This window comes from Macrosteles quadrilineatus, unplaced genomic scaffold (genome assembly GCF_028750875.1).
Source record: "Macrosteles quadrilineatus isolate MER2022 unplaced genomic scaffold, UCM_ALF_1.0 Scaffold_6__1_contigs__length_79288215, whole genome shotgun sequence".
NCBI lineage: Eukaryota > Metazoa > Arthropoda > Insecta > Hemiptera > Cicadellidae > Macrosteles > Macrosteles quadrilineatus.
In genome coordinates, this window is record NW_026542599.1 from 25,698,229 (window position 1) to 25,725,336 (window position 27,108).

General features: G+C 36.3%; 1 protein-coding gene across 1 annotated transcript in view; it reads left to right on the forward strand.

Moving 5' to 3' along the window:
- Positions 1-23,201, forward strand: part of LOC128997054 (protein patched-like) — a 34,182-nt gene extending 10,981 nt beyond the window's left edge. Inside the window, exons 3-20 of the mRNA XM_054422635.1 lie at positions 6,102-6,291; positions 6,848-6,917; positions 7,625-7,722; positions 8,375-8,495; positions 9,761-9,853; positions 11,770-11,891; positions 12,362-12,509; positions 12,778-12,933; positions 13,493-13,747; positions 14,480-14,860; positions 15,709-15,945; positions 16,500-16,713; positions 17,002-17,738; positions 18,281-18,423; positions 19,254-19,614; positions 21,442-21,577; positions 22,078-22,178; positions 22,849-23,201. Of these exons, the coding sequence (XP_054278610.1) occupies positions 6,102-6,291; positions 6,848-6,917; positions 7,625-7,722; positions 8,375-8,495; positions 9,761-9,853; positions 11,770-11,891; positions 12,362-12,509; positions 12,778-12,933; positions 13,493-13,747; positions 14,480-14,860; positions 15,709-15,945; positions 16,500-16,713; positions 17,002-17,738; positions 18,281-18,423; positions 19,254-19,614; positions 21,442-21,577; positions 22,078-22,163 (3,548 nt within the window). The 3' untranslated portion in view covers positions 22,164-22,178; positions 22,849-23,201. The remainder of the gene's footprint in view (positions 1-6,101; positions 6,292-6,847; positions 6,918-7,624; positions 7,723-8,374; positions 8,496-9,760; positions 9,854-11,769; positions 11,892-12,361; positions 12,510-12,777; positions 12,934-13,492; positions 13,748-14,479; positions 14,861-15,708; positions 15,946-16,499; positions 16,714-17,001; positions 17,739-18,280; positions 18,424-19,253; positions 19,615-21,441; positions 21,578-22,077; positions 22,179-22,848) is intronic.
- The last annotated feature ends 3,907 nt before the right edge of the window (positions 23,202-27,108 follow it).

Below are 27,108 nucleotides of genomic sequence, written 5' to 3' on the forward strand. Positions count from 1 at the left end.
AACGCACGCCGAGCTGCATGCCAGCAGGCATTTTAATGGTTCCACTCGACCGAAGGAGCTGTATCGGTTATACGTCAGCTTGCGTATGGGTCCGGGCTTCCAGGTAGCGACGGTGTCGGAGTACAAGCAAGTAATTGGAATCACTCGGTTTCTCGAATTTCCTCTTCAGAGGTCGCTGGTTCTGGTTCAAAAGGTATTTCAGAATTCGCAAGTTATGGCAAACTTGATTACTCTTAAGGCATGAACAAAATAATCAAATACCCAAACCAAGACCTCACCTCCATGTCGTTTAGTTTAACTCCGGTACTGTTTTTTTTTCGAATTGTCTAGCCAAGATATTTAACTCTTCCATTAGAACTCTGCACATTCAGGGCTCATGGAGATTGTTGGACCATATAAATAACTCGAATTGATGATTTTCTTCTCCGTCTAGCCCTCTTCAGCTATAACCATGGATAAAAATATCCGTGTTTATTTACTCGTTTAGCGTTGATAAACAGCTTACCGACAAATTGTGTCATTAAAGAAATATTTTCGCCAAATACACATTTTGAAGTACTGTGATGAACCAGTAATGTCTTCAAATGTTGTTAGGCTGATGTGCACAGCCATCTAAACTCTTTCGTAGCGAAAATCAACTTTGCAGCTGGTAGTACTAAACATTTGGACATATTCATCGTTCGTTTTGCGAGTACAGTGTCAAGTTCTGCTTCGGATTACAAAGCAAACTTTGAGTTAGTGATAAGTTCCAAAGCCCATCCTTTGGATTCTGCCCTAGACTTGCACGGTCCGGTAAAGGCCACCTCCCCAGGGTGGGACGGAGCGGATGTCGGGAGGTTGGAAGTTGATGCGGGAATGTGGACGGTGCAGAGGGAAGACCTCGGGCAGTCATTATATTTTAATAATCCATCAGTCTCGACCCGCCTCCTGTAATGGCACTAATGCTAGCCTTCTTGGCCTAATTGAGGGGTCCGCTCAAACAAAACATATTTATTACCTTAACTACTTTTCATTGTGGACTTCCAGGAAAAGTCCTCTCATAACTGGGCCAACTACTTCATTTTCCATTTCCTCCGGACCACTGTCGCCACCGGTTCGCGGAAGTTTGAGTCATTGGTCATTCTCGCTGGTAGTCTACAAAAGTAGTAATCTCATCTACTTACTTAACGGGTTTAGACTAGTGTTTGCGTCGTTACAGAGCCCTGTTCGACATGAAGAAGAATGTATCGGTGTTTTCAATTAAATTAAAGTTAGGTAAATTGTAAATCTCTAAAATTAAAAAAAATCTAACAACCAAAGTGAAGTATTCAATGTTGGTAGGCCTACCACTAGTTTTGTGGGAAGTTTTGCATCACTGGTCCATAGAGGATTTTATATAGTATAATGTCCAAATGAAGTATATTTAGTGTTAGTGTTGTAGTTGGTACGACTGGTTTCGTGGTCAGTTTTGCCTCACTGGTCGCGTGTTCCGCCTGGACTGTCCGCTCTCTATTTCCGTTACAGCCCTCTGATCACTCGCTTTGTCACGAAGTCTCTTTTATCTTTCCCTCCGCAGTTGTGACACGGACGGAAACGGATTGTAAACATCTCTCGACGACTTTGTTGAACTTTATTGGGGGTAATCACTAATCACCAAAGCAGATGACGAGGTTAGAGAAATCTTTGAAGTGGTGAATGCGTTTGACTGAGGCTCTCATAATTTTGTCGGTGAACGGAAGAAATTAATATGATTTTAGCTACCACGACGAAAGTCTCTTTGGGATCTCATGTAATGTAATGTGGCCAGAACTCCAAGGCACTGAAACTATTCAAAATCCCGCTGAAGCTGTATCGAACGTGGATGAAACCTCGGCATTCCACGTAGATGGATTTGTTCAGGTGTTGAGACGTTTAGTGGAGCCAGCACACAGGACCGGGTCGTGCGTGGCGTATTGTGAGGGAATGAGGAATTATGGACGGCTAGACCTGAATGGGGACGGTTATTTGTGTCTGGCTTTGTAAAGGTAAAAAGAACCCAGGCCACGGTGTATTACCGTCGGGGATCGATATTAAGAACTCCCAAGTAAGGATGTGGAAGTGGCGTTCAAAAGCCAATGGAACTTGTTGTAAATGTAGGATTCATTAATTATGTTCTGCAAAGAAACAAGAAAGCTGTGCAACCAGGTTTTTTTTAAAGAAAAGAATCTTTATAGAGACAGTGTGATATTAGGTAATTTATGGGTTGAGTATGGATGTAAGCTACTAAATTGAACAAACCCATTTTTCTTCCCCCCCCCCTCTAAAATATACTTATGCATACGAATTTTATCACTAAGGTTTTTGGGATATGTGAATGCAATTTGGCTTGGGGATAGATATTATAGATGAACTGTAGGCTAGATTTTTTATTCTTTCCGTCCTAGGTAAACCGGAAAACCATATAGTAAAGTAGTTTTCCCACAATCCCACAAGTATTTTGAAGAACTAGACCCGGTTCTTTTTCGTTCGTTTCCCAATTCCCAACGTGAACTACTTGTAAAGTTTCTAGTTCGTAATTGTTGAATTTATTAGAACATAGCTTTGTCCACAGTTAAAACTGTTAATATACCTATATAAAAATACACAACGCTTTGCCGTGACATACACATTCGGCTTAACGGACTTAGTTTGACACATTCAAGCTCCAAGTTATCCATTAAAAATATTTAAAAAATAATATTACTAATATTATGCATTTTGATAGTTTGGAACACTTCGATCGTTTGAAACGGTCCGACGGTCGTGTTGACAAATGCTGAAACAGATTGGTTCTCAATTGGAAGATTTTTCCACTTGAAGTATCTTCTCATTTCCGCTGCATATTAGCGGGCTGCAATTTCACGGTTTTTGTTCCCAGTAATGACTTCATCAATGGAACTAGCTCGACCGTTTTACAGCAAAAGTAGGAACTAGCGTGGAGACGTACTGTATTGGTATCTTTGAGAACTACTTCACTGAAGACAACGAACACTGATTTGGATGATTCTGTTTTGGATTGCAGAGTTGCTGGTAAATTAATAAAAATCTAAAAAATTAATAGTGGTTTAATTCGGGTTTTCCTGAATTCACAATTTACACTTAATGATTTAATAATACAAAACTAGCTCCGTCTCCTGAATATATTGCGGTTCTATCCATCGAACTGCAACTTCTATGCACAGACTGCTGCAACTAGGACGGATGTGTCCGATGCATAGTGCAATGTTAATATTAGCGATTAGTTGCGTATTCCGCCGCTGTGTCACACACGCGCAAGCTACTTCCGGTATTGTTAATAACCGCCATCTCCTCTTCCGGTTGCCACCCGCCAACTGCAACACTTATAAACTGGGAAATCTTTAAATCTTACAGTGAAACTAGTTTTAAAATCGAAGCGTGAATCGGATTGAAAGGAATCGGAGCTATGGGACGCCTTCTACTTCTGTCTGATTTCACATTTTAACGCATAGTTAGAAAATACCCTGGGAATTTCCGATTATACTCCAGGTTGATTTGGTATTCGACAGTAAAACTAACCCAATAATTTTGTTTGGTTAATTTTGAATACTCCCGAAATTAATTATTTCTGTTATACATTTGCAAGACAATCCACAGCATCTAGAAGGCAGTGGTGGAGGGGGGATGTCAAACAGCTGATTGGCTGACCACCCACTCAGCTGATAGCTGTCCAAACATAACCTCAACACCGCGGCCCACCTCGACGCCAGCAGCCTCGTATATCTTTGGTCGATTTGTTTGATTCAATTTCCTTTACTTATCAATTGGCTTATTTTTAATTCGGTTGTTTTCCATGTCTGTTGTCCTTCAGACGCTCCATTCGTTTTTACATATAACTGCGAACATTCATAAATCCTGACATGTGCTTACTTTGAAATTTTACACCACGTGTAATAATTTTTTTCCCTTTTATTTCTGAGAGTGATTTGAACTCCAAAGGAATTACGGGTTTTACAAAATTGTGTCCGATAATCCTTATGAACAGTACAAACTCCACTTTAAGATTTTCACATAATAGCTGATACACCTGTTTCACAACACAATGAAAACCTCGATACAAGATTCACCTGTTTCATTATATCGACTAATTGATTCGACTGGTTCAAAGAAGAAGGTTACAAATATTACACACGACGAAAAAAGTCAACCCAGTAGAAAATATATCTTAAAGCCTTGAAACATATCCTCAATACGTGAGCAAAATTCACCAAGTTGGGTTTCCAAAGTCTACCCTTTCTGAGAAGGAATCACATTATAGCGAGGAGCTATCAGTTCGCAATCTCTGACTTCTAGACCCCCAGATGCGTGCCACAATAGACGTCGGTCGCCCGTTTTCGCCCTTTAAGTTCTAGGAACCTCACAAACGTCTTGACTTCTTACTTCTAACCGCTCCTGGGTCGGAGTCACAGCTGCCTTTCAGCTGTCAAAGAGTCTTTATGGCGGCACCCGGCGAGAAATCACTTCGGTGTGGTCATTTCCACAAATTAAGACGCCCTCAGGTGGTCGATGTCTTTATCACGACTCTACCTTTGACAGTTTTGGGAACGGCGAAATGAAACTTCAGTTGGGTGAAATAGTCGCGAACGAGTTATTTGTTGTGCTGCAGTTGGTTTTTTCATGTTCAAATTTAGTTGATTTGCTGCTAGACTTTCTTAAAAGTAACTCAGAGAGTTTTTTCTGTTGTATGTGTACAAGGCAAATGGTTTTTGGTTTTAATTTGTATGTTGTATAGTCAACAATTTTAAATGAAAAATCATTGGATTGCTCGTTTGTTATCCATGTACAGTTATTTAAAATTCACTAGATACTGTTTGTTTACTGGGTTTTTATTTCAATTTTTCCTAGTACAAACAAGTTTCTTCAGCATTTACCTAACATTGTGATGCGTTTTTGTATTTTATAATGTTCTACTAACCAAGACCACCATTAAAGCTGTAAATTAAAAATAATAAAACGCCAATATCCAAGACACCTAGCATTCTTGCATAAAATCGTGTCTGTACGTGTTACATGCATATAAGTCACTATATTATCCAGTAGGCATGGCAGATTTGATGTCTTAATTTACAGTTTCAATCCGGAAAGCCCCATCAGTGGAACAATTTAATTTCCACAGGATTATCGGCTATATAATGACGTCACGGGTGAAGAACGCAGGAATGCCATACAAAGTGGCGAAGCCGCCGTGAAAGTCGGGGAGGTCCTGGTTCGGCCTTGTTCGGGCATCTTCGGCTTCGCTCGGTACGCGGAAGACGGCGCATGCGCATTCCTCCCAACCAGTTTCCCAGTATCGGAACTGTGCTGAGTAGTTTACGTTTGCACTTTGGCCAAAACAATAAGCTCTGCACTCGCAATGCTCTGTCAGGCATTTTTATTTACGTTCTGTGAACTCTAAATCGGAGCCAATGTTAAATCTTTTCAAGGGATTACCTGTATTGTTTGCAGGCTCTCGTTGGTATTCTGTTTTGTCGCACCACGGCATATATTCAAAATATTGTCTTTTCTGTAAGTTATATAGGTATTCAAATACTTCGTCTCTCCTATTCTCATTCGTTATTTTCTCGAGTTCTTCAGCACATAAGGGAAACATACAAACTTTATCATTCAAACGTCCATATTTATCATTTGCCTCCCGAAAAATCCTATCACAACCTCCTACATTCTCCATCTTTATCCAATTCCATCTTTACTTATCCAATAGTCAATGATACTTATCCAAGTCACATTTTCAGTCACTTTCATCTCTCAAATTCTGTTAACAACCAAATTCCAGTTGCTGCAGTATCCACAAACCTTAGCCAACTTCTTTTTAGAAACATCATTTGCATTATTCTTCCCTAACCATCAACCCCCTAACCACTGACTGACATCTGTCCTCTTTCATCTTACCAAATTCTGTCCTTTAATCACAGCATCCACAAATCTTCCTCGCTAACTTCAAACCATTTTTTCTCGTTGACTTCATAACCTAGATTACAAACTTACATCCACCAATCTCCTAAATTTCATCATTTCATCCTTCTTATCACATCAACCACAAATCTCTGCCAAGTCTTGTTCCTCACCGATTCCTCATCATGTTCCAGAGGGTGGCCGACTAGAGGCGGAACTCCGTTACTCCCACAGTGTCCTAGGGGAAGCTGAGGCTTCCACCCACCAGCTGATCATCCAGACCCCCAAGGAGGCCCAGGCGTCGCTGCTGCATCCAGGAGCTCTCCTGGGCCATCTGGACGTCGTCAAGGCGGCGGCCAGCGTCACAGTCAACCTCTTCGACATGTGAGTCCCTGAATAAATTGTGTTGATAGATTGGGGCATTTTTAAGGAAAGAGCTGTCACTGTTAAAATTTTCCCCAGTACTATGTTATTTAAATAAAAAAATTGTTAATCAACATGAACCTAACACCTCACCTAACGTTTAATATAGTTGTTTCCGTCAATACACCTCATTTACACTACCTTCCTTTTAACTGGACAACGAATAATAGTGGCAGCCCTCTTCTAGAAAATACCCATAGATTTTATCACTTTGGATAGTAAGTTTTCTTACTGAATGAGCAGCCAGAAGTTTAAGGTTTCAAGGCATGACAAATTTGACCTCAATTTAGAGCATCCGATAATGGAATGATCCAGAAGACAACATATTCTATGATAAATTACTTTTACTGTTGTATGTTACTGTATTCGAATTTCTGAAGTTTGGACATACTGAAACCGAATTCCAAATGTCCTTGATTTCCTGAGAAATTTCTGCTATTTTCTATTTTCATAACTTCTGTATTTAGCTGGATATTTAGTTTGCCACATATTGCTAACATACTTTTCTATATTTCAGAACCTGGAGACTGAAGGACATGTGCTATTCCCCTAGCATTCCGAATTTCGACATCCATTACATCGATCAAGTAAGTGCTTGTGCATTTTATTCCTTAGAACCTTATATCGTGTAGTGCAGAATCTAATGCAAATAAGGGCTGGAAGCGTTGTATTCTGATGATTATTTTGTAATTTCAACTGTGTGATTTCACTTTCTGTCGCTTCACTAGCACTCGGCGCATGTGAGCTCCAGCGCGTGTGTAAGCCGTGGCTTGTTTATTCTCGACCACCCACCGCGGCTTCTTAAGCCTAATCATCTTGTACGGGATCTAACAAAAACTTCCGTTCTATCTTTGGCGTCTACGTCTGCATAAACAGCTACCGCGCCCTCCTCCCGATGTTGAGCATTCGGTTTTCACTTCGTACGTTTGTAGTCGTGACTTATCGGTAAATCGTACACATTTTTTTTTCCTTTAATCCTTCACATCCTTGTACGCTATGCTCTAGTCCGGGTCTGTTTTACTCAATGCAATACATAAAGACTGGACCTAGAGGCTACCGTTTCACAGCATTATAACAAACAGCCATTGGTGACTGACGTGATTTAAACCCGGGAACTCGAAGGCCGAAGTCTTGCTCTTTACTACGTCAAGCTCGCTCCTCGTCCAAAAAGTTTACGTTTTAAATTTAAATATTTTGTCAAACTTGTGAAAGCTTTAAACTGTGTGTTTAACATCTTTAACATATCACTGTATGTTTTAAATGCATATTGCAATCAATGTCTCTTTTGTTTCAGATTTTCGAAAACATGATACCCTGTGCAATAATAACACCTTTAGACTGTTTTTGGGAGGGTTCCAAATTATTGGGACCTGACTATCCTGTAGCGATTCCGTAAGTAGTCTTTTTCATTTAATATTCTAACTAGATTTTTACACTTCATTTCGTCTTATATAAACTTGGTTATTTCAGTGTGGTTTTCTATAAGATAAACGAGTTTTCAAATTACGTATAGGACTTCTTCTCTTCATACGCTTAAAATTATTAAACGTTTAAAAACTATTTCTGATCCAACTAAGTATGTTTGTAGACATAGTTAGCCCATTTTATTTTGGGGGATTGGTGGGTATTGCGGTATAACGCAGTGCATATGGGAATATGAAAAGGGAAAAGGGTTTGACAATGAGAGTTGCGAAATAAGTACGGCAAATTGACAACACTGGAGGAGGAAATGCAGCTGGAATAAGACCTTGAACTCGACCTAGACCTGCTTCCCCCCTCCAAGTGATTTATTTACTTTCAATTCTTTAACACTTTCTTTTCTCACTTTCGTTGCAGTTATTCTTGTTTTGGCTGACCCTACATGTTGTGTCGCTTTCATTTATTTTAGTGATTGTATTCTTCATTTATAAACACGGTTTGTGCCGATCTATTTTGTTTGGAAAATTGCACACTTTGATTCGTATGTGCAGAATGTTTTTTTCTTCTTAGCAAAATACTTTTAAAAACATTTTCTTGTTGTTTAATTACCAATTTTAATCCACAGGGGAGTAGGCACCAAAGTCAAATGGACGAATCTAAACCCACTTAGGTTGATGGATAGAATGAAGAACAACTACGAACCAGGATCTTTTCCATTCAGCACGCTGGAGCAGCATTTGAAAAGGGTGTGTTTTATATAAAAATGTTACTCTATAATTTTATTTATTTTTTATTTCCCAACTTGTCCCTGTTATGATGTAGGTAATGCTACTTCTAAAAGGCAGGGCCATACTCCAGAGTTTTAGTTTTAATATCTAAATTCTAAATATAAATTAACTTTATTTCATATCTACAAAATTGCGGTTTCAGTTTCACAATTCTAATATACTATACTATTTACAATTCAACAGTTGCATCACTGTAAGGTTCAGCGGTCATGTTCTCTATCAATTCTGTAAATTTTTCAACAGGTTTGGTTACGTAAAAATAAAGTAAAACTAATTTCACGTATACAATTCGCAGTTTCAGTTCACCAATTTTCATATATATTACTTTAAAATTTCAACAGTTGCATCACTGTTTCCGATTCAGCGTCTACGGTCTATATCAATTCTGTTTCAACAGTTTTGGTTACGTAAAAATAAAGTAAAACTAATTTCACGTATACAATTCACAGTTTCAGTCAACACATTTTCATATATATACAGGCCTATATTACTTTAGCATTTCAACAGTTGCATCACTGTTTCCGGTTTCCACGTTCCCTGTGCCAGAGTTGCACGTCACTATCAAACGACCACGACCACCCAAGCGGCTTGTGGGTGGTCCAGCTCCCGCTCTAACCTAAATACCCGACCTTTTGTTTCGCCGACGATGGAAGTTTCGCCTAAATGAGCCGTTGGCCTTTGGATACAACCAGCCAACAGTCGTTCTATTATTGGTCCAATTTGTTTAATTGTCTGTGTAAATCGGCTTTATAATTTGGATATTTACTTCTTGATTTATGTTTGTCAGTCCATATTCTGTGTTTGATTTTATTTAAAGATATTACCTATTACGCAATTCGTAAAAAAATCAAAATCCCATTTCAATCCATGTATTAAGAATTTTTTTTTAATAACTGATTTCAGAATGAATTACCTTAATTTCTTTTAATATACTTTGTGATATGCATACATTATCTCAATGCAAACAAATATTAATTATTATTATAATTATGATTACTAGTAGTTTTGTTATTTATTTATGTTCGAAAAAATATAGATATTCTGTTGTAATTTCATATTGTTATTAAATTTAATTTTAACTTTGTTATTGGGAATTTTGGGATTGTGTGGGGTTAATGTAATAAATTATTTGATTGTGTTCCTCTACACAAATTGTCATTAGGTTTTTATGTTTTCTTACTAAATTTTGTATAGCTTTATTTAATTTCTTGGTATTTTTTCAGGCTGGTATCAGTACAGGATATCAAGAGAAACCTTGTCTAAACCCTAAGGATTCTGAATGTCCTTCTTCTTCTCCCAACAAAGCTTCAGGCCAGGTTAGAGAATTTACATTTATTTTTTTTACTTAATATACAGCATTTTATATTAATAACCTAAACAGTTAAACTGCACTCTTAATTCATTAAAACTTTGCCTTGACACAATAACTAAAATTTCTCATGATTAAAACTTTTATGTTTGAAAACGGATACTCATATTTTCATGATCAAATCATTTTCACATACCCCCTCTAAATTATTACATCAATGTCTGACACTGCAAATTGGAATTTAAAATTACTTGGGATATTTCTTTGCTCTTTTAGTCACCATTGTATGTTAATGAATTAGGAGACAAAGGATCGCCAGTCCATCTGTATATTGTAAATTCAAATTAAGGTCGGAATATTTTCGGCTAAGATGAATGGGCTGTTTTAAACCTGGGAACAGTTATTACAAATGGAACTCAAGAGATAAAAAGTATTTGGCCAATGTTTGATGGATTGAAGAATACAAAATTTTCTATTGTAGAATGTGAGTTGAATTGTAAATCGGAATGAAGGAAGAAGCAAGACATCTCTTTTAGCTTTCAGGACAGAATGAAGTCATCAAATGCCAAAGGGTCCCTCCCCCCCCCCCCCCCAAGAAGGGTGTTTCATCTGCCATCTGCTAGTCTAACTTCTAGACCTCTACCTGGTCCCAGTCTGTCTTTTCTACAAAATCACAGGATTTTCTTCAACCAAAAATAGTTTATAACAAAATCAGTTTACAAATCAACAAGTCCCTTAAATTATTCTTCTAAGTAATTTGATACACTTACCCAAATAAATTGTGTCACACAAGCACAGTAAATTATAATTATATTATCTTTCCATTGCCCAAAAAGGATAGGTTTCACAAGAAGAATTGTCTCTGAATTTTAGAACCAGCTCTTTTATAAGCCATAGAAAAATAATTCTAATTCTTGATTTTTATTAAATACTGTATGTTAAGCTGCGATTTTGATACGCAAAAATTTAATACCTTGATACCTTTGAGGTCAAAATGATTTTTGTTATATTTTCTTATTATTTAAATAAGTTTCAAATACTGCAGTTGTATGTGGTTTTTATTCTTTTTACTTTAAAAGCATTATTTTATCCACAACCACAATTTTATTCAAATAATAAACTTTTACATGTTTTTTCTGCATGTGTAATCTATCACAAAGGCACAATTTGAATGTTCAAAGGTAAAATATGTTTACCATCTCGGCTACTTTGAATGCACAGTAAACGAAGGGGTTTACAATCAGGTGCTTCAAATACTTTTGTTTACTTTTTTCCCAAGGAATGCCCTGGGTGGGCTACACCCATACACCCATACACCCACACACCCCATTGTCACTTCTAGGAATGTTCACCTATCTTCTAATGGGTCATATTTCACCCACCCTCTTGCTATTATGCCAAGCTTTTTCTAAGGCTTTGAGCAGTTTTTATTGCTGGCCCATAATTCAAAGGAATCAAAATAAAAAGCCACAACTGAGTAAGGTTGTATAACCTGGCAGGTGGTCAGGGGTCAAGGCTTTGGATGTCCAGTTGTCTCCTTCCTAACCTCTAAATCCCCCTCCAGAGTCTAATTGAGCTGTTTCAGGATTTTATGGTCTTGGTCCTTTGGAGTGGCTTGAATCTGAAGTGAAAATAGACTGTGTCACCCTTCGATTTCCAGTGAGGTTTATTCAGTTGTTTGAAAACAAAAATAAAAATTGAAAATAGTAATTGCTTGTATATAGTTAGTACAGATTACATTTTAAGTACCAAATTGAGTTTAATTTACCATTGGGCTGTTTAATCAAGAATACTTTGAAACAAGAGAAACCATAATAAATCTGTTGGGTGTTCCTCATTCAAAATGTCTTTAAACACTTCTGCTGGTGTTGGAAAAGGGCTTTACGTCTTAAAAAACTAAGTTGATTTTTTATTTTGTTTTAGATCCCGGACATCGGGGCCGAGCTGACAGGGGGGTGCTATGGGTTCGCTGCCAAGTACATGCATTGGCCGGAGGACCTTATTGTTGGGGGAGCCAAGAGAAACAAGACTGGACATATACAAAAGTAATTATAATAATCTCCCCCCAATATAGTTAAGATCTGCACACATCTATCAGTGTTAATGTATTACGATTTACACCTTTTGGATTTTAAAACAAGCCAGCAAGCTGTTTACTTCTAAAGTACTGGAAGATAATTTTATGTATAGGATATAGAGTGAAATACTAATGTTAAAATGCTTACCATCAGCACTACTATTCTCTACCCAAAATACTGAGGAGATATTACCAAACTTTTAAATACCTATTTTACTTTTCAAATCATGACTCTATAGTTTTATTGTATGGCATTTTAAACCTCTTTTTAATTTTTATTTTCAAAGAAAACTTTATCATGCTAGTTTTTAAATATAAAAAGACTCGATAAACAATGCCAAAATAAATTTTGAACCTAGGCCTATGTAATATGTTCAGAATTATTAAGAATTTTCTACTTTTCATTATGATTGATTAATTTTTTCTTCCTATTTCCAGGGCACATGCTTTGCAAACAGTCATTCAATTGATGGGGGAAAAAGAGCTTTATGAATTCTGGTCAGATACTTACAAAGTCCACCACGTGGCGTGGAGTCAAGAAAAGGCTGCTTTGGTGCTGGAAACATGGCAAAGGAGGTTTTCTGAGGTAAGAAACAATATATCTTAAGTTAAAAGTAAAGAGAGTTTGAAAAGTTTTTTTTTTGTTCGGTGTGTTAACAAACCCTCCTAAGAACTGTGTCCAAATTAGCTATCAATTTAAAGGTTATAATTATGTACTGGTCCTGTATCACAATCTGTCTTAACCAACGATTCCAACTTGATAGTGTGTTCTGACTTGTGTTCAAATATATTTCACATTATTCATAAACAATATGTGTTTTTACCCCTCTAAAAATTCTGTTTTTTATTTTCAGGAGGTTAAAAGGCAGATGAGTGGATCAGGAGATGCGAATCCTTCTCTGCTCGCTAACTACAACTTCTTTGCTTTCTCGACGGCAACGCTGAACGACATCCTTTGCAAGTTTTCAGAACCAAATTACATCAAAGTTGCCATCACTTATGCATGCATGGTGAGTTGGGAATGGATCTCTAACTATTTTATATGACTTTGTGTGTGTGTTTAAGTCATTTTTAAGTGTTTATAGTTAGGCTAGGTACCAATTGCAATTATGTAGAAGTGGTTACGAAAAGTAAGGTTATGTTTTGTACGGTTATGTAAGGTTAAGTAAAAATAAGTATTCCTTAAAGTTAAGTATCACGGAATCACAAATGTAATAGGTTATGGATTGCATATTTTATCCATTAATTTATGAATTCATAATTTCAAATGGGAAACTCTCCACTAACCAAAATTCTCAAATTATGTAGTATTCCCAATAGTGGTTATGTAGTTTCCAAAGTAAGGTTATGTTTTTGTATAAAGTAAGGTTATGATTGATGTAAAAGTAAAGTTTTATATTTTAAAAATTAAACTAAGTAGCTAAGTAGCGTGTGTTTCACACACGGTAGTTAGGTTTCAGGTAACCACACAAGGCCAAGCATTTCATACTTTTATCCATCAACTTATCAACTCATAATTGTGAGTGGGAAATTGAAACTCTCCACTTACCAAAATTCTTCATGTTACAGATATTGTATGCAGCCGTGTCGCTGGTAAAGTGGCACGACCCCATCAAGTCCCAGTGTACCGTCGGCATCGCTGGCATCATTCTAGTCTCCATCAGTGTCGCGGCAGGCCTCGGGCTCTGCGCGGTGTTGGGAATTGCGTTCAACGCAACCATAACGCAAATTGTTCCTTTCCTCGCTCTCGGCCTGGGGGTCGACAATATGTTCCTACTCACACATATGTACGCGGAGCAATCTAGTTCCGAGGCTCAGTTCGATGTAAGTTTTGAATTATGATTTTCATCTATGCTATAAGAAAACGTAGTTGTTGTCACTACCTAGAATAGCTTTACATTAGGGACCTGTTCATTGAAAGTGCAAAGGTAATGTGTCTGAAATAAGTGTATTTCAAATTAATCGTAAATAGGTGAAAGGAACAAAATTATCTATTCAAAAAGATCGGAATCCTCTGAAATTACAGTATGAATTTATTATACATTTTTTCATTGGTTGCGAGAAATTACAATAATTAATTGAAAACTTATTGAAATGAGTTATGTTAGGCATCAGTTGATTGAATCAGGAGCTCCTCTGTAGTAGTCGCTATTTGTATTGACAGTTGTGCCAATTACATAGAAATACGAGCCAACAGGTGTTAGGCTTTGGGCTTCTGCCACATGTTGTTATTCGCTCTCTCTTAATTACTGAGCAGGTACAAGATGTGTATTCATTTTGTATCATGCTGTACATTATTTAAATATAATGTGGTATTTGAAAATAATTTTTGTGTTGAGAAAAAGTGTCACTCTAAAAATGTTAGAGTAATGGTAAATTTTTAACAAGATACGATTGCATTGCATGAATTACAAAATGCATAATATTTGTATACACCTTCCATATCCATCTAAAGATGATAAATAATTAGTTGCTAGACGTGAACAAATCTCTTGGGATGTTATTTTTTGGAATCCCATTACTTGAGTGGTGCTAAGTAACGTTTACATGTTTCAGGAGCAAATAGGTGTTCTGCTCAAGAAGTCTGGTGTGGGGATGTTACTGTCCTCTCTCAGCAAAGTCCTCACCTTCATCGCCGCTGCGCTCATCCCCATCCCCGCTCTAAGAGTGTTCTCTCTCCAGATCGCCATCTTGTGCCTGTTCAACCTGGGAACCATGTTGTTTGTTTTTCCCGCCATCTTGAGTCTCGACATCAAGAGGCGCAGGGCTGGTCGTCCGGACCTTCTCTGCTGTTACCTCCCATCGCCAACCTCGCCACTCAAACGATCGACTCCAGAGAAGCGACAGACGATTACGAGAGCTTTACCACCGGACAGACAACAAACTGTTACGTCAGTCGTGACTGCACCGGCTACTCCATCACCTCAGCTTTCTAGAGTGAGTGCTAGTGTTTTTTTTTCTTTTCTTAAGTCGAGTAATATTTTTCAAGTTTTTGTAGCCATTTAAGATCATGAAACTTTAAACCAAAAGTCAGTTGTATTTCCAAAAACAAGTATAAGTATTCTTATACATACAGTAATAAGTATTCTTAAAAGTAAGGTTATGAATTTTGAATACAAATCAACAATCTTTGTCTGAGTTTTTTCTATTTTTTTTATTATAAGATACAATACTGCAAAGGGACAGGGTGATTTTTTAAAAATTGTCTGAAACCAATTATTCCGATGTATTTTGTAACTGATTTTTATTGTTATAGTTAAATAGTTTGAGCCAAATAAAAAGGTCCCTATACCCATTTCACAACATTTAGGCAGTTTGAGGGGAAGCAATTCCATTTCTTCCACATACCTCTATCTTTAAAACAACAGCCCAACAGCTAAGGTATTGCAAAATACATTGATAAAAACTAAAAAGATCTGATAACACCCGACACACTTGCAGATCTTACCGGGACACACAATATATACACTCGCTTAAAATTTTAACTTATTACTTTACTTTTATGCAGCATTTTTACCAATAGCTTCTGATTAATAGTAGCAAAATGCAAACAGTAAATAGTAAACATAAAAGAGCAAATATAAATAAACAAATAATTAGTCAAACCGTCAATCGGCTGCTATATACATTATGCAAGAAAGGTGAGAGGTGGTGGTGGAACCTTAAAAAAATTTCCCTCTAACCGCCAAAATTTTGTCAGCAGACTATAAGGTTTGTTCTTCTCGATTGGTTTCAAATAAAGCACTCAAGACTTTTTAATTCAAAGGTTTATTGTTACATTACAGAATGACCGTTGGAGTGGCTCAACTAACGAACTGATAAACGAGCCTGGCTCGCTGCTCGAGTCGCTGTTGGATGAGTCGTGTGTCTGGCGAGGTGTCGGCTCGTGGTACGCACCTTACCTTTGCAAGGGAGCTGTCAAATTCACGGCCGTCGTCTGTATGATTGGCGTCTTGGTGTTTAGCATATGGGGAATCACCAAGTTGACAGACGGACTTGACCTAACGGATATCGTGCCTCGGGTAAGTTTTTTTTTTAATTTTTCATTAAATATATATAATTCAAGCATTTATAACAGTTGCTCGCATCTAGATTAAACTCTAAATTCTCTAAGACAGTGAGTGACCTTGATGTGTATTTTAAGCTGAATTCAGATAAATGTTGGATGAGTGTAGAATGGAGTGAGATGATCCGTGTAACCTCGGTACTGACAGATCAGCTATATCTATGGTGTATTTGAAGCCTGTGATTAGCAATTTAATTGCTTAATCAGTAGAGTTACTACTCACCAACCAGAGGTGAATACTTAAAATTTATTCACTTGAGCAAATTTTGAGAAAAGTTAAAATAATATTACTGGTAATTATCATAACCTACTGTACATACAGTATTACTTATTTTTATTATAACGAAACAGGATGAGATTAGTAAGTCATCAACAAAGTAATACTTGCAGATACCTATGGTCATCTATTTTTCTTCTCTTTTAGCTATGTATATTAGCAACGGAATTCATCACAGCACACTATGTTTTTTATTCCAAGGACAATAGATTAAATTCACTTATCTGTTTCAGGGTACGACAGAACACTCGTTTCTTGCGGCGCAAGGTCGATACTTTGGTTTCTACAACATGTATGCAGTCACCGGACGAGACTTTGAGTACCCGACCAATCAGAGGCTTCTCTACGAGTATCACGAGTCCTTCATGAGAGTCCACAGTGTCATTAAAAATGACAATGGTGGTCTTCCCGAGTTTTGGCTGGGCCTGTTCCGGGATTGGCTTATTGGTAAGTTGAAACGCATGTAGGGAAAATAGAAAGTAGAGGGTTTAAAGAAACCTTGAAACAGAAATGTTTGGATTTGGATATGATTACAATTATTGGCCTACGAATAAAAAATCTAGAGCTGTTAAATAAATGTATGTAATTGTATTAGGAAATTTTCCAGATTCTTTACTCTTCCCTCCTTAGTTATATGTTATTTAAACTAATTATTTCTGAAAATGTACTATGTTAAAAAAATTTGTGAAAGGTTTTCTTTTTACAGCCAATTCTGATAAATCTTTACCATTTCAGACTTACAGAAGGCATTCGACCGTGATTGGAGCAATGGCTGTATAACGCAAGAGTTCTGGTTCAAGAATGCCAGTGACGAGGGGATTCTCGCATACAAGTTGCTAGTTCAGACGGGACACGTCGACAACCCGGTAGACAAATCTCTCATCACACAAGTGCGGCTGGTGAATGGCGACGGTATCATCAATCCCAAGGCATTCTACAACTACCTCTCTGCGTGGGCTTCCAACGATGCTCTGGCCTACGGAGCGTCACAAGCCAACCTCCGCCCCGAGCCTAAAGAGTGGTTCCATGTTCCGAGTGAACACGAACTGAAAATACCCAAATCGGCTCCCCTAGTTTACGCGCAACTTCCCTTCTACCTTCACGGCTTGGGCGACACGACCAAGATAACCAAGCTTATCAAACAAGTGCGTGATTTGTGTCAGAGGTTTGAAGCACGAGGACTTCCCAACTTTCCCTCCGGGATTCCGTTCCTGTTCTGGGAGCAATACCTCACGCTACGTCAAACTCTTGGTATTGCTCTACTGACTGCGCTGGCCGCTGTGTTTGTGTTAGTGTCTGTGATGCTTGTGAACATTCGTGCTGCTGTGGTGGTAACCGTGACTCTTGCCATGATGATAGTGCAACTGCTCGGTCTCATGGGAGCTGTGGGTATCAAACTGAGCGCTGTACCAGCTGTGTTGCTCATTGTCTCCGTCGGAATTGGAGCACATTACACCGTTCACATGTGTTTGGTAACTTAATATGATAATGTACTGTAACATTAATTTATTAAATCTAGTAAATTTAATCACATACTGTTTGAATGTTTACATTGAAGTTTTTGCGTGGTGTTGCAGTGTTTTGAAGATATATGAGAATTTAGCAACTGTTTGGATCCGTACATATTTTATCTACCAACTTTGTTTCTATCAAACAAACATTGCACTAAAATCTTATAAATTAGTTAGCCTATTACTTAACTTTTTACGATTATTTAGGGATCTTTGTTGGAAATAATCCACTTGAAAATAAGAAACACAAATAACTTTTTTGTGTAGTGTACGGCTTTTTGTGTTTCTTAGAGCTGTAATGGCTTTTTCCTATTCAGGTCAGGCTGCTACTCTAACACAAGTCCGTAAAACCTACGTCCTTGTGCTCGACGTTATATTCTTTACCTCAACCATTCAAGCATCTTAAACAGAGAAATATATTTTAACTTTGTATAAATATAATGAACCACTCTTAACCAGCATATTATTTTTTGTGTATACTTAAACATCTGATGTTGTTGCAGAGTTTCCTAACAAGTATCGGCAGGCGGAATCGCAGAATGAGGTTGGCAGTCGACCACATGTTTACGCCCATAGTTCAGGGAGGGTTGGCAACAATGGTGGCAATTGCGATGCTCTCTCTCTCAGAGTTTGAGTTTGTAGTGAGGTAAGTTCAACAATCAACCAGTATCGGAGTATAGCATACCAGTAATTCAATAATGGTCCATTAATACTGTAATTACTTTGATATTTTTTTAATGTTTGGGAGTTTTAAACTATTTTATGTGAACAAATCAAGTAGAAGCTCAAAGAATTGAAAAAAAATTATTAAAAAATTCTCATATAATCATTTAATTTTTGATTTGCATTCTTCGATTCTTGACCCAGATCTATTTATTATTGGCTACCAATTAGTGATGATTTCTTACAACAGGTTGACTCTAGATGGTAACAGTAACAAGCCTAGTGTTTGAACCATCAAAATCTTAAAAATGCCATTGGCAGAGAAAAACACATAGTTTTACATAGTAAACTTTTAAATTGATTTATTTGAGCCGATTTGTCAATCCAACAGCTAATGTTTAGTTGGTGGTGGGAGATGCGATGCAAGTTCACTGAATGAGTTTGTGAGGCAGTGATGTGTATAGTGGCTGCGGCTGCCGCTGTTGGGTCGGGTCGGGTTACGAGGTGTGTGGTCCGTGCGTTACACAGATCATTAGACCAGCCACAAAAACAGGAAACCACAGTTGTTAGGCAGCGGTCACTAAGGCTTCTGCATCGTGGTGCATTTTCTTTATAGTTGATTAACATATGTGATTTTAAAGATAAATTCTTCACCAAAATAAAAATAAAATCTTAAATATTTTGAAAGGATTGAAAGAGGTTGAATTGAATTGAATTGTTAATTTTTAGGGGATAAGATTGTGTTGTCGGAGTTAAGTAAGTATGAATAAATTAGGTCTTGAAATTAATACAATCAATTCTTTTCTGTTTCAGGTATTTCTTCTACATCCTAGTAGCTTTAATTGGTGTTGGTCTGACCAACGGTTTGTTCTTCTTCCCCGTGCTGTTGTCGCTGTTTGGACCCGCAGCCGAGGTCGTGCCGCTGCACCACCCCGACCGCATCTCCACGCCGTCGCCCGAGCCTGTGCGACGCAGCGTAACGGCGCCCAAGTGTCGCGTGGCTCCCCCTCCTTCGCGCAGTCGTCACGCGCCGCCCCAGCGAGAGCCTAGTCTCACAACCATCACTGAGGAGCCGAGCTGGCACTCGCAAACTCATGAGGCGACTGAGCCGACACAAACCATCGTGGTAGAGCCAGAGTTTGTTGTGGAGACGACGACGTGCACCCATCCACATGTAAGTTTACATTCTATTTTTGTGAAAAGAATTTAATTTGGAGATAAAATTTGTTGCAGGTCTCAAATAAAGTGATTTCTATTATTTGATTGTGCTAGATATTTAACTGAGACTTGCAACCATTTTAGTCCAAAAAATTAAATCTATTATTTGAGATATATCATGTTCTACACACCATCTAATTGCAACATAGAATACTTAGGTTGAATTTCATGGATAGGAATCATTAAATACCAAATTATAGGATACACTGATACTCCAACTAATTGCTCATTGAAAACAATTTAAAAGCAAAATTGTACTACAGTGGAGTCCCGATAATCCGAACTTCGGTAATCCGAAAGTCCGCTTAATCCGAAACCAAAAAATAAATTTTAAAATTTTTTTTTGAATTTTTTAAAATTTTTTTGAAAATTTTTTGATTTTTTTTTTAACTTTTGAAATTTTTTTGAAAACTTTTGAAATTTGTTTTAAAACTTTTGAAAATTTTTTGAAAACTTGAAATTTTTTTGAAAACTTGAAATTATTTAGGAATTTTTTTAAATTTTTGTTTATTAAACTTTTAACACAGTTAGCTGTACCTCGTCAAAGTATTCTGTAGCGGCCGGGCAAGATAGACTTTTTTGTTGAGTATTTTAGTAAATATTTCACAATTTTTGTTATTAACATTTTTTATTTTCGTCCAGGGTTCCAATCCCCCCAAATCACAAATGGATTTTATGAAGTGATAATGCTGCAGCCACTAGGTCTAAGTAATCTAAAAAACAATCCCAAAAAATTTAAAAAAATAAAAAAAAAATTTCAAAAATTTCAAAAAAGTAAAAAAAATTTCCAAAAATTTTAAAAAAGTAAAAAAAACAAAAAAAACGTTTAATCCGAAATATTTGGTAATCCGAAATGGGCCCGGTCCCAACCATTTCGGACTAAAGGGACTCTACTGTATAACATTTAACCAACTTTAAATCTTTGAGGTACAGTTATGAAAAATTTTTCAATTTCTCCTTTAAATCTTGCCAAACTACATCACTGCAGCTGTAATTAGATCACCGCTAAACAAACTTTTATCTGTTAACACCAAACCGTGTTAAATTTAAACTCTGAATGTTTAGCCTAAGTGAAAGTGTTGATTTACTGAAATAAACTAAAGTGGTGTAAATGAAATCTTGCTGATATACAGGGCAAAAAAACTTCATTTCTCATTTGTATCATCATTTTTGAATCCATTAAATTTTTTTTACTATTAAATATTTTATTTTTTTTAACTAAAACAAGGTACGTTTTGTTGATTTATTTTAATTGATTCTAAACTGAAAACTTCTTCTCATTAGGCCTATAAAAACAGTATTATTTTGCAATCAGGTTCAACTGTGATTCAGGTTAAACATAAGTCCTCTTAAGTTAAAAAAATATTACCAATGACTTTATACATTGGTTTCTACAGTTAATAGTCTTTACAAAGGTTGGATAAACATTTCTGACTTTATTATTTTGAGCCAGCTTTGGGAAACAAAGCAAATGTTCAAAGTATACGGAATGATTTTAGTTTTTTTCTCCACGAAGGGAGATCAATCAATTCATTCGTGTTTATTTCCAAACTTCCACATCTCAAACCATAACAAAGCCTTGGGTTCATCCTTGACATTGAATCGGGAAAGGATATTGGAATCGCCACTTTATCATTGTGTAAAGTTAAATTTTCATTGGTTCAATACTTTTTGATCGAAGGACCTCATTTCTATATCATAGTAAAAATGTATTGTATGATCTATATTTAGGCTACCAGCTGCTGTCACCATTTCAAGTTTTACATTATACGTGTTTGCTCAGGTATCGGGCAGTGGTAGTGACAGCAGTAGTGGGGGAAGTCACAGGGATTCATCGCAGCCCCAATCACAACCCCATGTGACCACGAAGGTCACAGCAACCGCCAAGGTCAAAGTTGAGGTCTGCACGCCCATTCATGGTAAGAAAAGCATTTTACAAGCTGTTCCCCCCCCCTCAATCACATTTATTTAATACTGTAGCCTGATATTGATGTTTGAAAATAGTGACCTTTGAATATTGATAAGTACACATCACGTTCCCACATTGAAGCTGTGGTAGAACATTACGATAAAAACGGACGTAGTTTAATTGAGCTGATGTTATTCACTAATTTCTATTGATTCAAACTCTTCCAGTCTAATAAAAATAATTACTTTTAAGCTGTGAATATTTTAGAAAGAGATAAGAGTTCAGCTAATATACCCGAGAAAACTTCAGTTCAGGGTCTACACATACACAATAAAAGGTCACATAGCAAAGCACTGATATTTTGTTCAAGTACATCTTCAGAGGTTGAAGTAAAAACTTAAGAACTAAAATATGCTAAAACAAATTTTTTCCTGTATGAAATGCAGTTTTTTCATCCAAAAAAGCTCTATATCTTGTACTGAGTAATATAATAAATGTTTTTGTTTTCAGGTGGGATGGACAAAACAAGGCATATTCGCCGCCATAGTCGAGACTCAAGTTCGGACAGCTCCACGAGTTCTAGCAGACACTCGTAGCAATTGCTTTAACAGGTAATTTGTGTAAAACTTGTATGCCAGTTGTAAATAGAAAAAAGTTACAAGTTAAAATTTTTTTTATCGTTAAGTTAGTAAAACCTTGATATTTATGCACTTGCAGAGGATTCCACTTTTTATAAAGAGGATTTAATAAGGGGGTCATGCAAGTTAATGGTTTTAATTCAAGGGCATTCTTAATATAAGATTTTTTTGGACCTCAGTCATAAAATAGTTGAAAACCGTTAGTAAAAATTAAAATTAAATTTTTGTCTTAAAATGAGTACAGAATTGTACATTAGCATGTTTTACTGTGAATTACGTGTATATATATATATATTGCAGTTTCCATCAATAATCAAAGAACAATGATAAACTCATCCAACCTTGATTGGATGAGACGCTATAGTACGAAGCTTGAAGATGAAATGGTTTGGAACTTTTTTAAAAAAAAAGGATTATTGACACTTATTTTATTGGTATACTTTTTATACAAACGATGGCAAATAATTGGCCATGCACTGGGTGTGGTCATTCACTGGTACAATCACCATAATTTATGCATAATTTGTGGTTACACAAACTTTTTCCATTCAAACCAATGTCAGCTCAATACCAATGTTTCTCAACAGGCGCCTATATCTGTTTACTGTTTGCCGCCACTAACGATGTTTTGTTTCTGTTCCAGTGACGTTCGATGACAACCGAATGCCGCTGCCTTTCACGTACCTGTTACCCCACATTACCGTGTGGCTTGTATATTTTATACGCTTTTAACGTTTCTGTATATTTTTTGCACATTTTATTTATCTACCATCGCAACCTATCCCGTTTTGTTTATTTTGTAAACAAAGTATTTTATATTTTCCTGTACAGATAGTATTATTCGTCTAGCTTAAGTATTTAATGAACATTGTGTAAAATGTAATTATTGTATCGCAATATTATATAGGTTGTATAGTTAATGGAAATAATAACTATTTTATAAATATATTAATTTAATAAAATACCTCTTTATAGTGATAGTGTGGCAGTTTCTGTTGTCTACACAGTAGTCATTTTAATTATTAAATTAATAAATGAATAAGTAATTATTCCGTATTCTTATTGAACCTTTAGTTTGATCCTGCTATTCGTCCTTTATCCAAACACAGTGGTTAATGGTAGCCTCTTTGGAAGCGAGCTGGTCTATGAGTAGATTGTGAGAAGTCCAAAGTTCAAAATTCTATTATATTTAGAGAGAGCAACATGAGTACACTATAGGGGGGGGGGAGACCTAGTTATTTCTTCCAACTAATTTAACCTCATAAATATTTTTTAAAGATTCTCTATTTATTAAATCCACTGTTTATTTGAGGGATTTTATTTTAAGATCTTTAACATATACAATATTTAAACTATGAAAGCAAATAAATTGATTGCAAATGGTTAAAAAACAAGAAAATTGAGAAGTGTGGAAAAACTGAATCATTCCTTTCAAAAGGTATAGTTTCTATAAAAGTAAAAACAACCAGAAAATATAGATTGGTAAAATATTTTGTAGAGATTCCTAATCAAGTAAACTTTAATGATTACCTACTGCAGTTGTCATTTGAAAGATGTTTATTATTTTGTTAAAGAGGATGACTTTGAAAAGTTATTAAACTGAAATGTCCAAACTTATAGCTTTTAGTTGTTTTTAATCCCTCCTCGATAATATAAACAACATCATGGATGACTTGAATAGCCATCACTCTTTACTGAAAATTACACTAGACATTCTGAACTAAAAATAACATTTATGTTGGATTTAAGTAAAAAAAAAAAAAATGCTCAGTCACCTGCTTTACCGACATCAAGCTTATGTCCATTATAATTTCTCAAACTATACAGGATGTTTCCAAAGACTATTCGTCCAGGTCGGATGGCTCTTATGGGTCCAATATTTTATGTCGGAAAGATTTTTGGTTTGCTACCTCTTTGTTACAACTTTGGTCCTGGGACAAAATGTAAACATTTTTGTAGCAATTCTCGAGGTAAGTTTTAACAAAAATAAGTATAGAAAACATAGAAAAAGAAAACCCAATCTTGGTAATTTGGTTTAGAAAAAAGGTCATGGCTAAGAGACAACTCATCTGAAACCAAACTTCACAAGGCATCCCAAACTCATATATTTGAGCTAAAATAGGCCTGATTGTATCTCTATCTTACTCTTGATGTATTGGAAATAAGCAACTAACACGACTTATATGAAAACGTTTTTAACACAGAAGGAAGTACATTAGTAATACTGTATTTAGAAAAGGTAGGGGAAATACACAAGGTAAAAAATAGTGCCATTGAATTTGTAAATACCACCAAAACCAAAATCTTAAAGTAAATGGCACATGAAAACTTGTCTGGGTAGCTGAGTGGTTATAGTGCTCACCTTCAAATCTGAAGGTCGCTGGTTCGATTCCAACTGAACCAGACCTGGACACTATTGGGCAATCAATTAATGATGCTCTCCAAACAACAGGTTGATGTTAAACAGTACTAAGGCCAGGGTTTGGACTTTTCCCTAACGAAAAACTTTAGCAAATGCCACTGGTGTAGAAAGACACAATACAAATTTAAATAAATAACAAACACATTTCCATTTTTTTACCAACTCAATAATTACCTATAATAGTGTGATTTAAGATTTACATTTAAATTATAGTTTCTTGTAATTTTTTTACATTGAAGGTATATTTTTTCAGAAAAACCGTTCTCAGTATCTCACTTAGGACTGTTTCTATCCTTCTTACAACTTGTTCATCTTCTCTGGACCACACATCATGTCTTCATGTTTTGCATCAACACCGCCATAGAGTACAAAGTCACCTGTATGAGAGGTAACCAGTGCGTCATCTACGGGATATTCATGATCCACATTACAGTCGGCTTGTTGAACGTACTCTCTGCAATAATCAACTGCAGAAACAGCGCCAAATGTTTAAACTCTGCTTACTATTTGTTGAATCACAAAAACCCGTCATACTCTCGCTTGCCCTTAGCAACATTCTCCATTTTCGGCTTTTTACTTCTAGTTGTAATTCGCTTGCTGTTAAATTCAGCCTCTCACAGCGAATTCCCTTTGTTCTACTACGGCTATTACTTATCGTATTTTGCACCTATAGTAATGCTAAATCTGGTAGCGACTTTGGCCTTAGTTGCTGAAAACGCTTATAAGCAAGTCAATCACGATCTTGGACAATTATTTATCGAAGATTGTAAATCCAAGAATTTTCTTCTTTACATACGCAACTTAGCAATCGCTCACAACAACATAACTGACTTTGTTGATGAGATTTCTGCTTGTTTCGGATTGGATATATTCCTCGGAATGTTTGACTGTTTTACACAGTTTGTTCTGTTTCTTTACCTGACCATTTGGACATTACTTGTTGAAGGTCTTTTCCACAACTGGCTAATCCCTTATCTTACTACTACAGTAGAAATTGCCACAATCGTATTCAAGATTGTTTACTTGTGCTACCGCAGCCAAAAGACTTCTCGGCAGGTAAGCAATTATTTAAAAATTGAATTAAAGAAGCAATACTAAAAAGTCTATATTATCCCACCTAAGCCAGCTGGGGCAATATCTGATAAGTAGAGGGATAGGATAAAAATAGTCAATGATAAAACAGAAAATAACTACCACATGATTACACATACCTTTCAAGTCCAGAAGTACTATAAACCTTTTTGTTACTAATAGTCCAGTCAAGGAATGAGGTGTAGAGTGCGTGAGCAGGTAACTAAGCGATTCCTTCAGAAACTTGTTCAGGGGGCTTAGGGTGTTAACATACCAAAAGTCCTGACTCCTAGGTGGTGAGCCAGGGGGTGGAGGGGGGAAAAAGGGGGGGAAAAAGGTACGCATTTTGGGTTTTTTGATTATATCTCGAAAACTATCAACTTTTTGTATACTATAGTAAATTATAAAATTGAAGAAGATTAAATTTTCTACAAGAAAAGTATATAATGTGTTTATTTTGGTTCAACAGATTACGAGTTATAACTTATTTAATTGATATCTTATTAAAATCTTCTTCCATAAGAAATACATGTAAATGAGTATGCGAAATGGGGCGAATCCTATCCGCCCAAATGAAAAATAAATGATATTCTGGAAATCTTGACAAAATTTCCAGTAATTTGACACTTTAATCATTAAAATTGATCCAAAATTAAGGCGAGGGCGAGGTAAAAAAATTTCGAGTTTTGGTGTTTTTTTATTGGAAATATAAAAAAAACCTTAAATCATCCCATTTTTAAACGCTCACCCTCGCTTTAATTTTTGACAAAATTTCATGATTAAAGTGTCAAATTACTGGAAATTTTGTCAATATTTCCAGAATATCAGTTATATTTCCTTTGGGCGGATAGGATTCGCCCCATTTCGCATATTAATTTACATGTATTTCTTATGGAAGGAGTATTTTAATAAGATATCAATTAAATAAGTTATAACTCGTAATCTGTTGAACCAAAATAAACACATTATATACTTTTCTTGTAGAAAATTTAATCTTCTTCAATTTTATAATTTACTATAGTATACAAAAAGTTGATAGTTTTCGAGATATAATCAAAAAACCCAAAATGCGTACCTTTCCCCCCCCCTTTTTCCCCCCTCCACCCCCTGGCTCACCACCTAGGAGTCAGGACTTTTGGTATGTTAACACCCTAAGCCCCCTGAACAAGTTTCTGAAGGAATCGCTTAGTTACCTGCTCACGCACTCTACACCTACTTTTGGATCTTTCATTGACTGGACTATAACTATAATAACTATATTTTTGTTTGTAACTATAATAACAAAGTAATAACAATGTGCGGTTGTAATGAGCCCTCCAATTATTGTTTATCTGAATTTTGTATTTGCTCTCGATTTATTGGCTACAGGAAATTAAAGTTTGAATTAATTTGATGTTCATTCAGGTCATC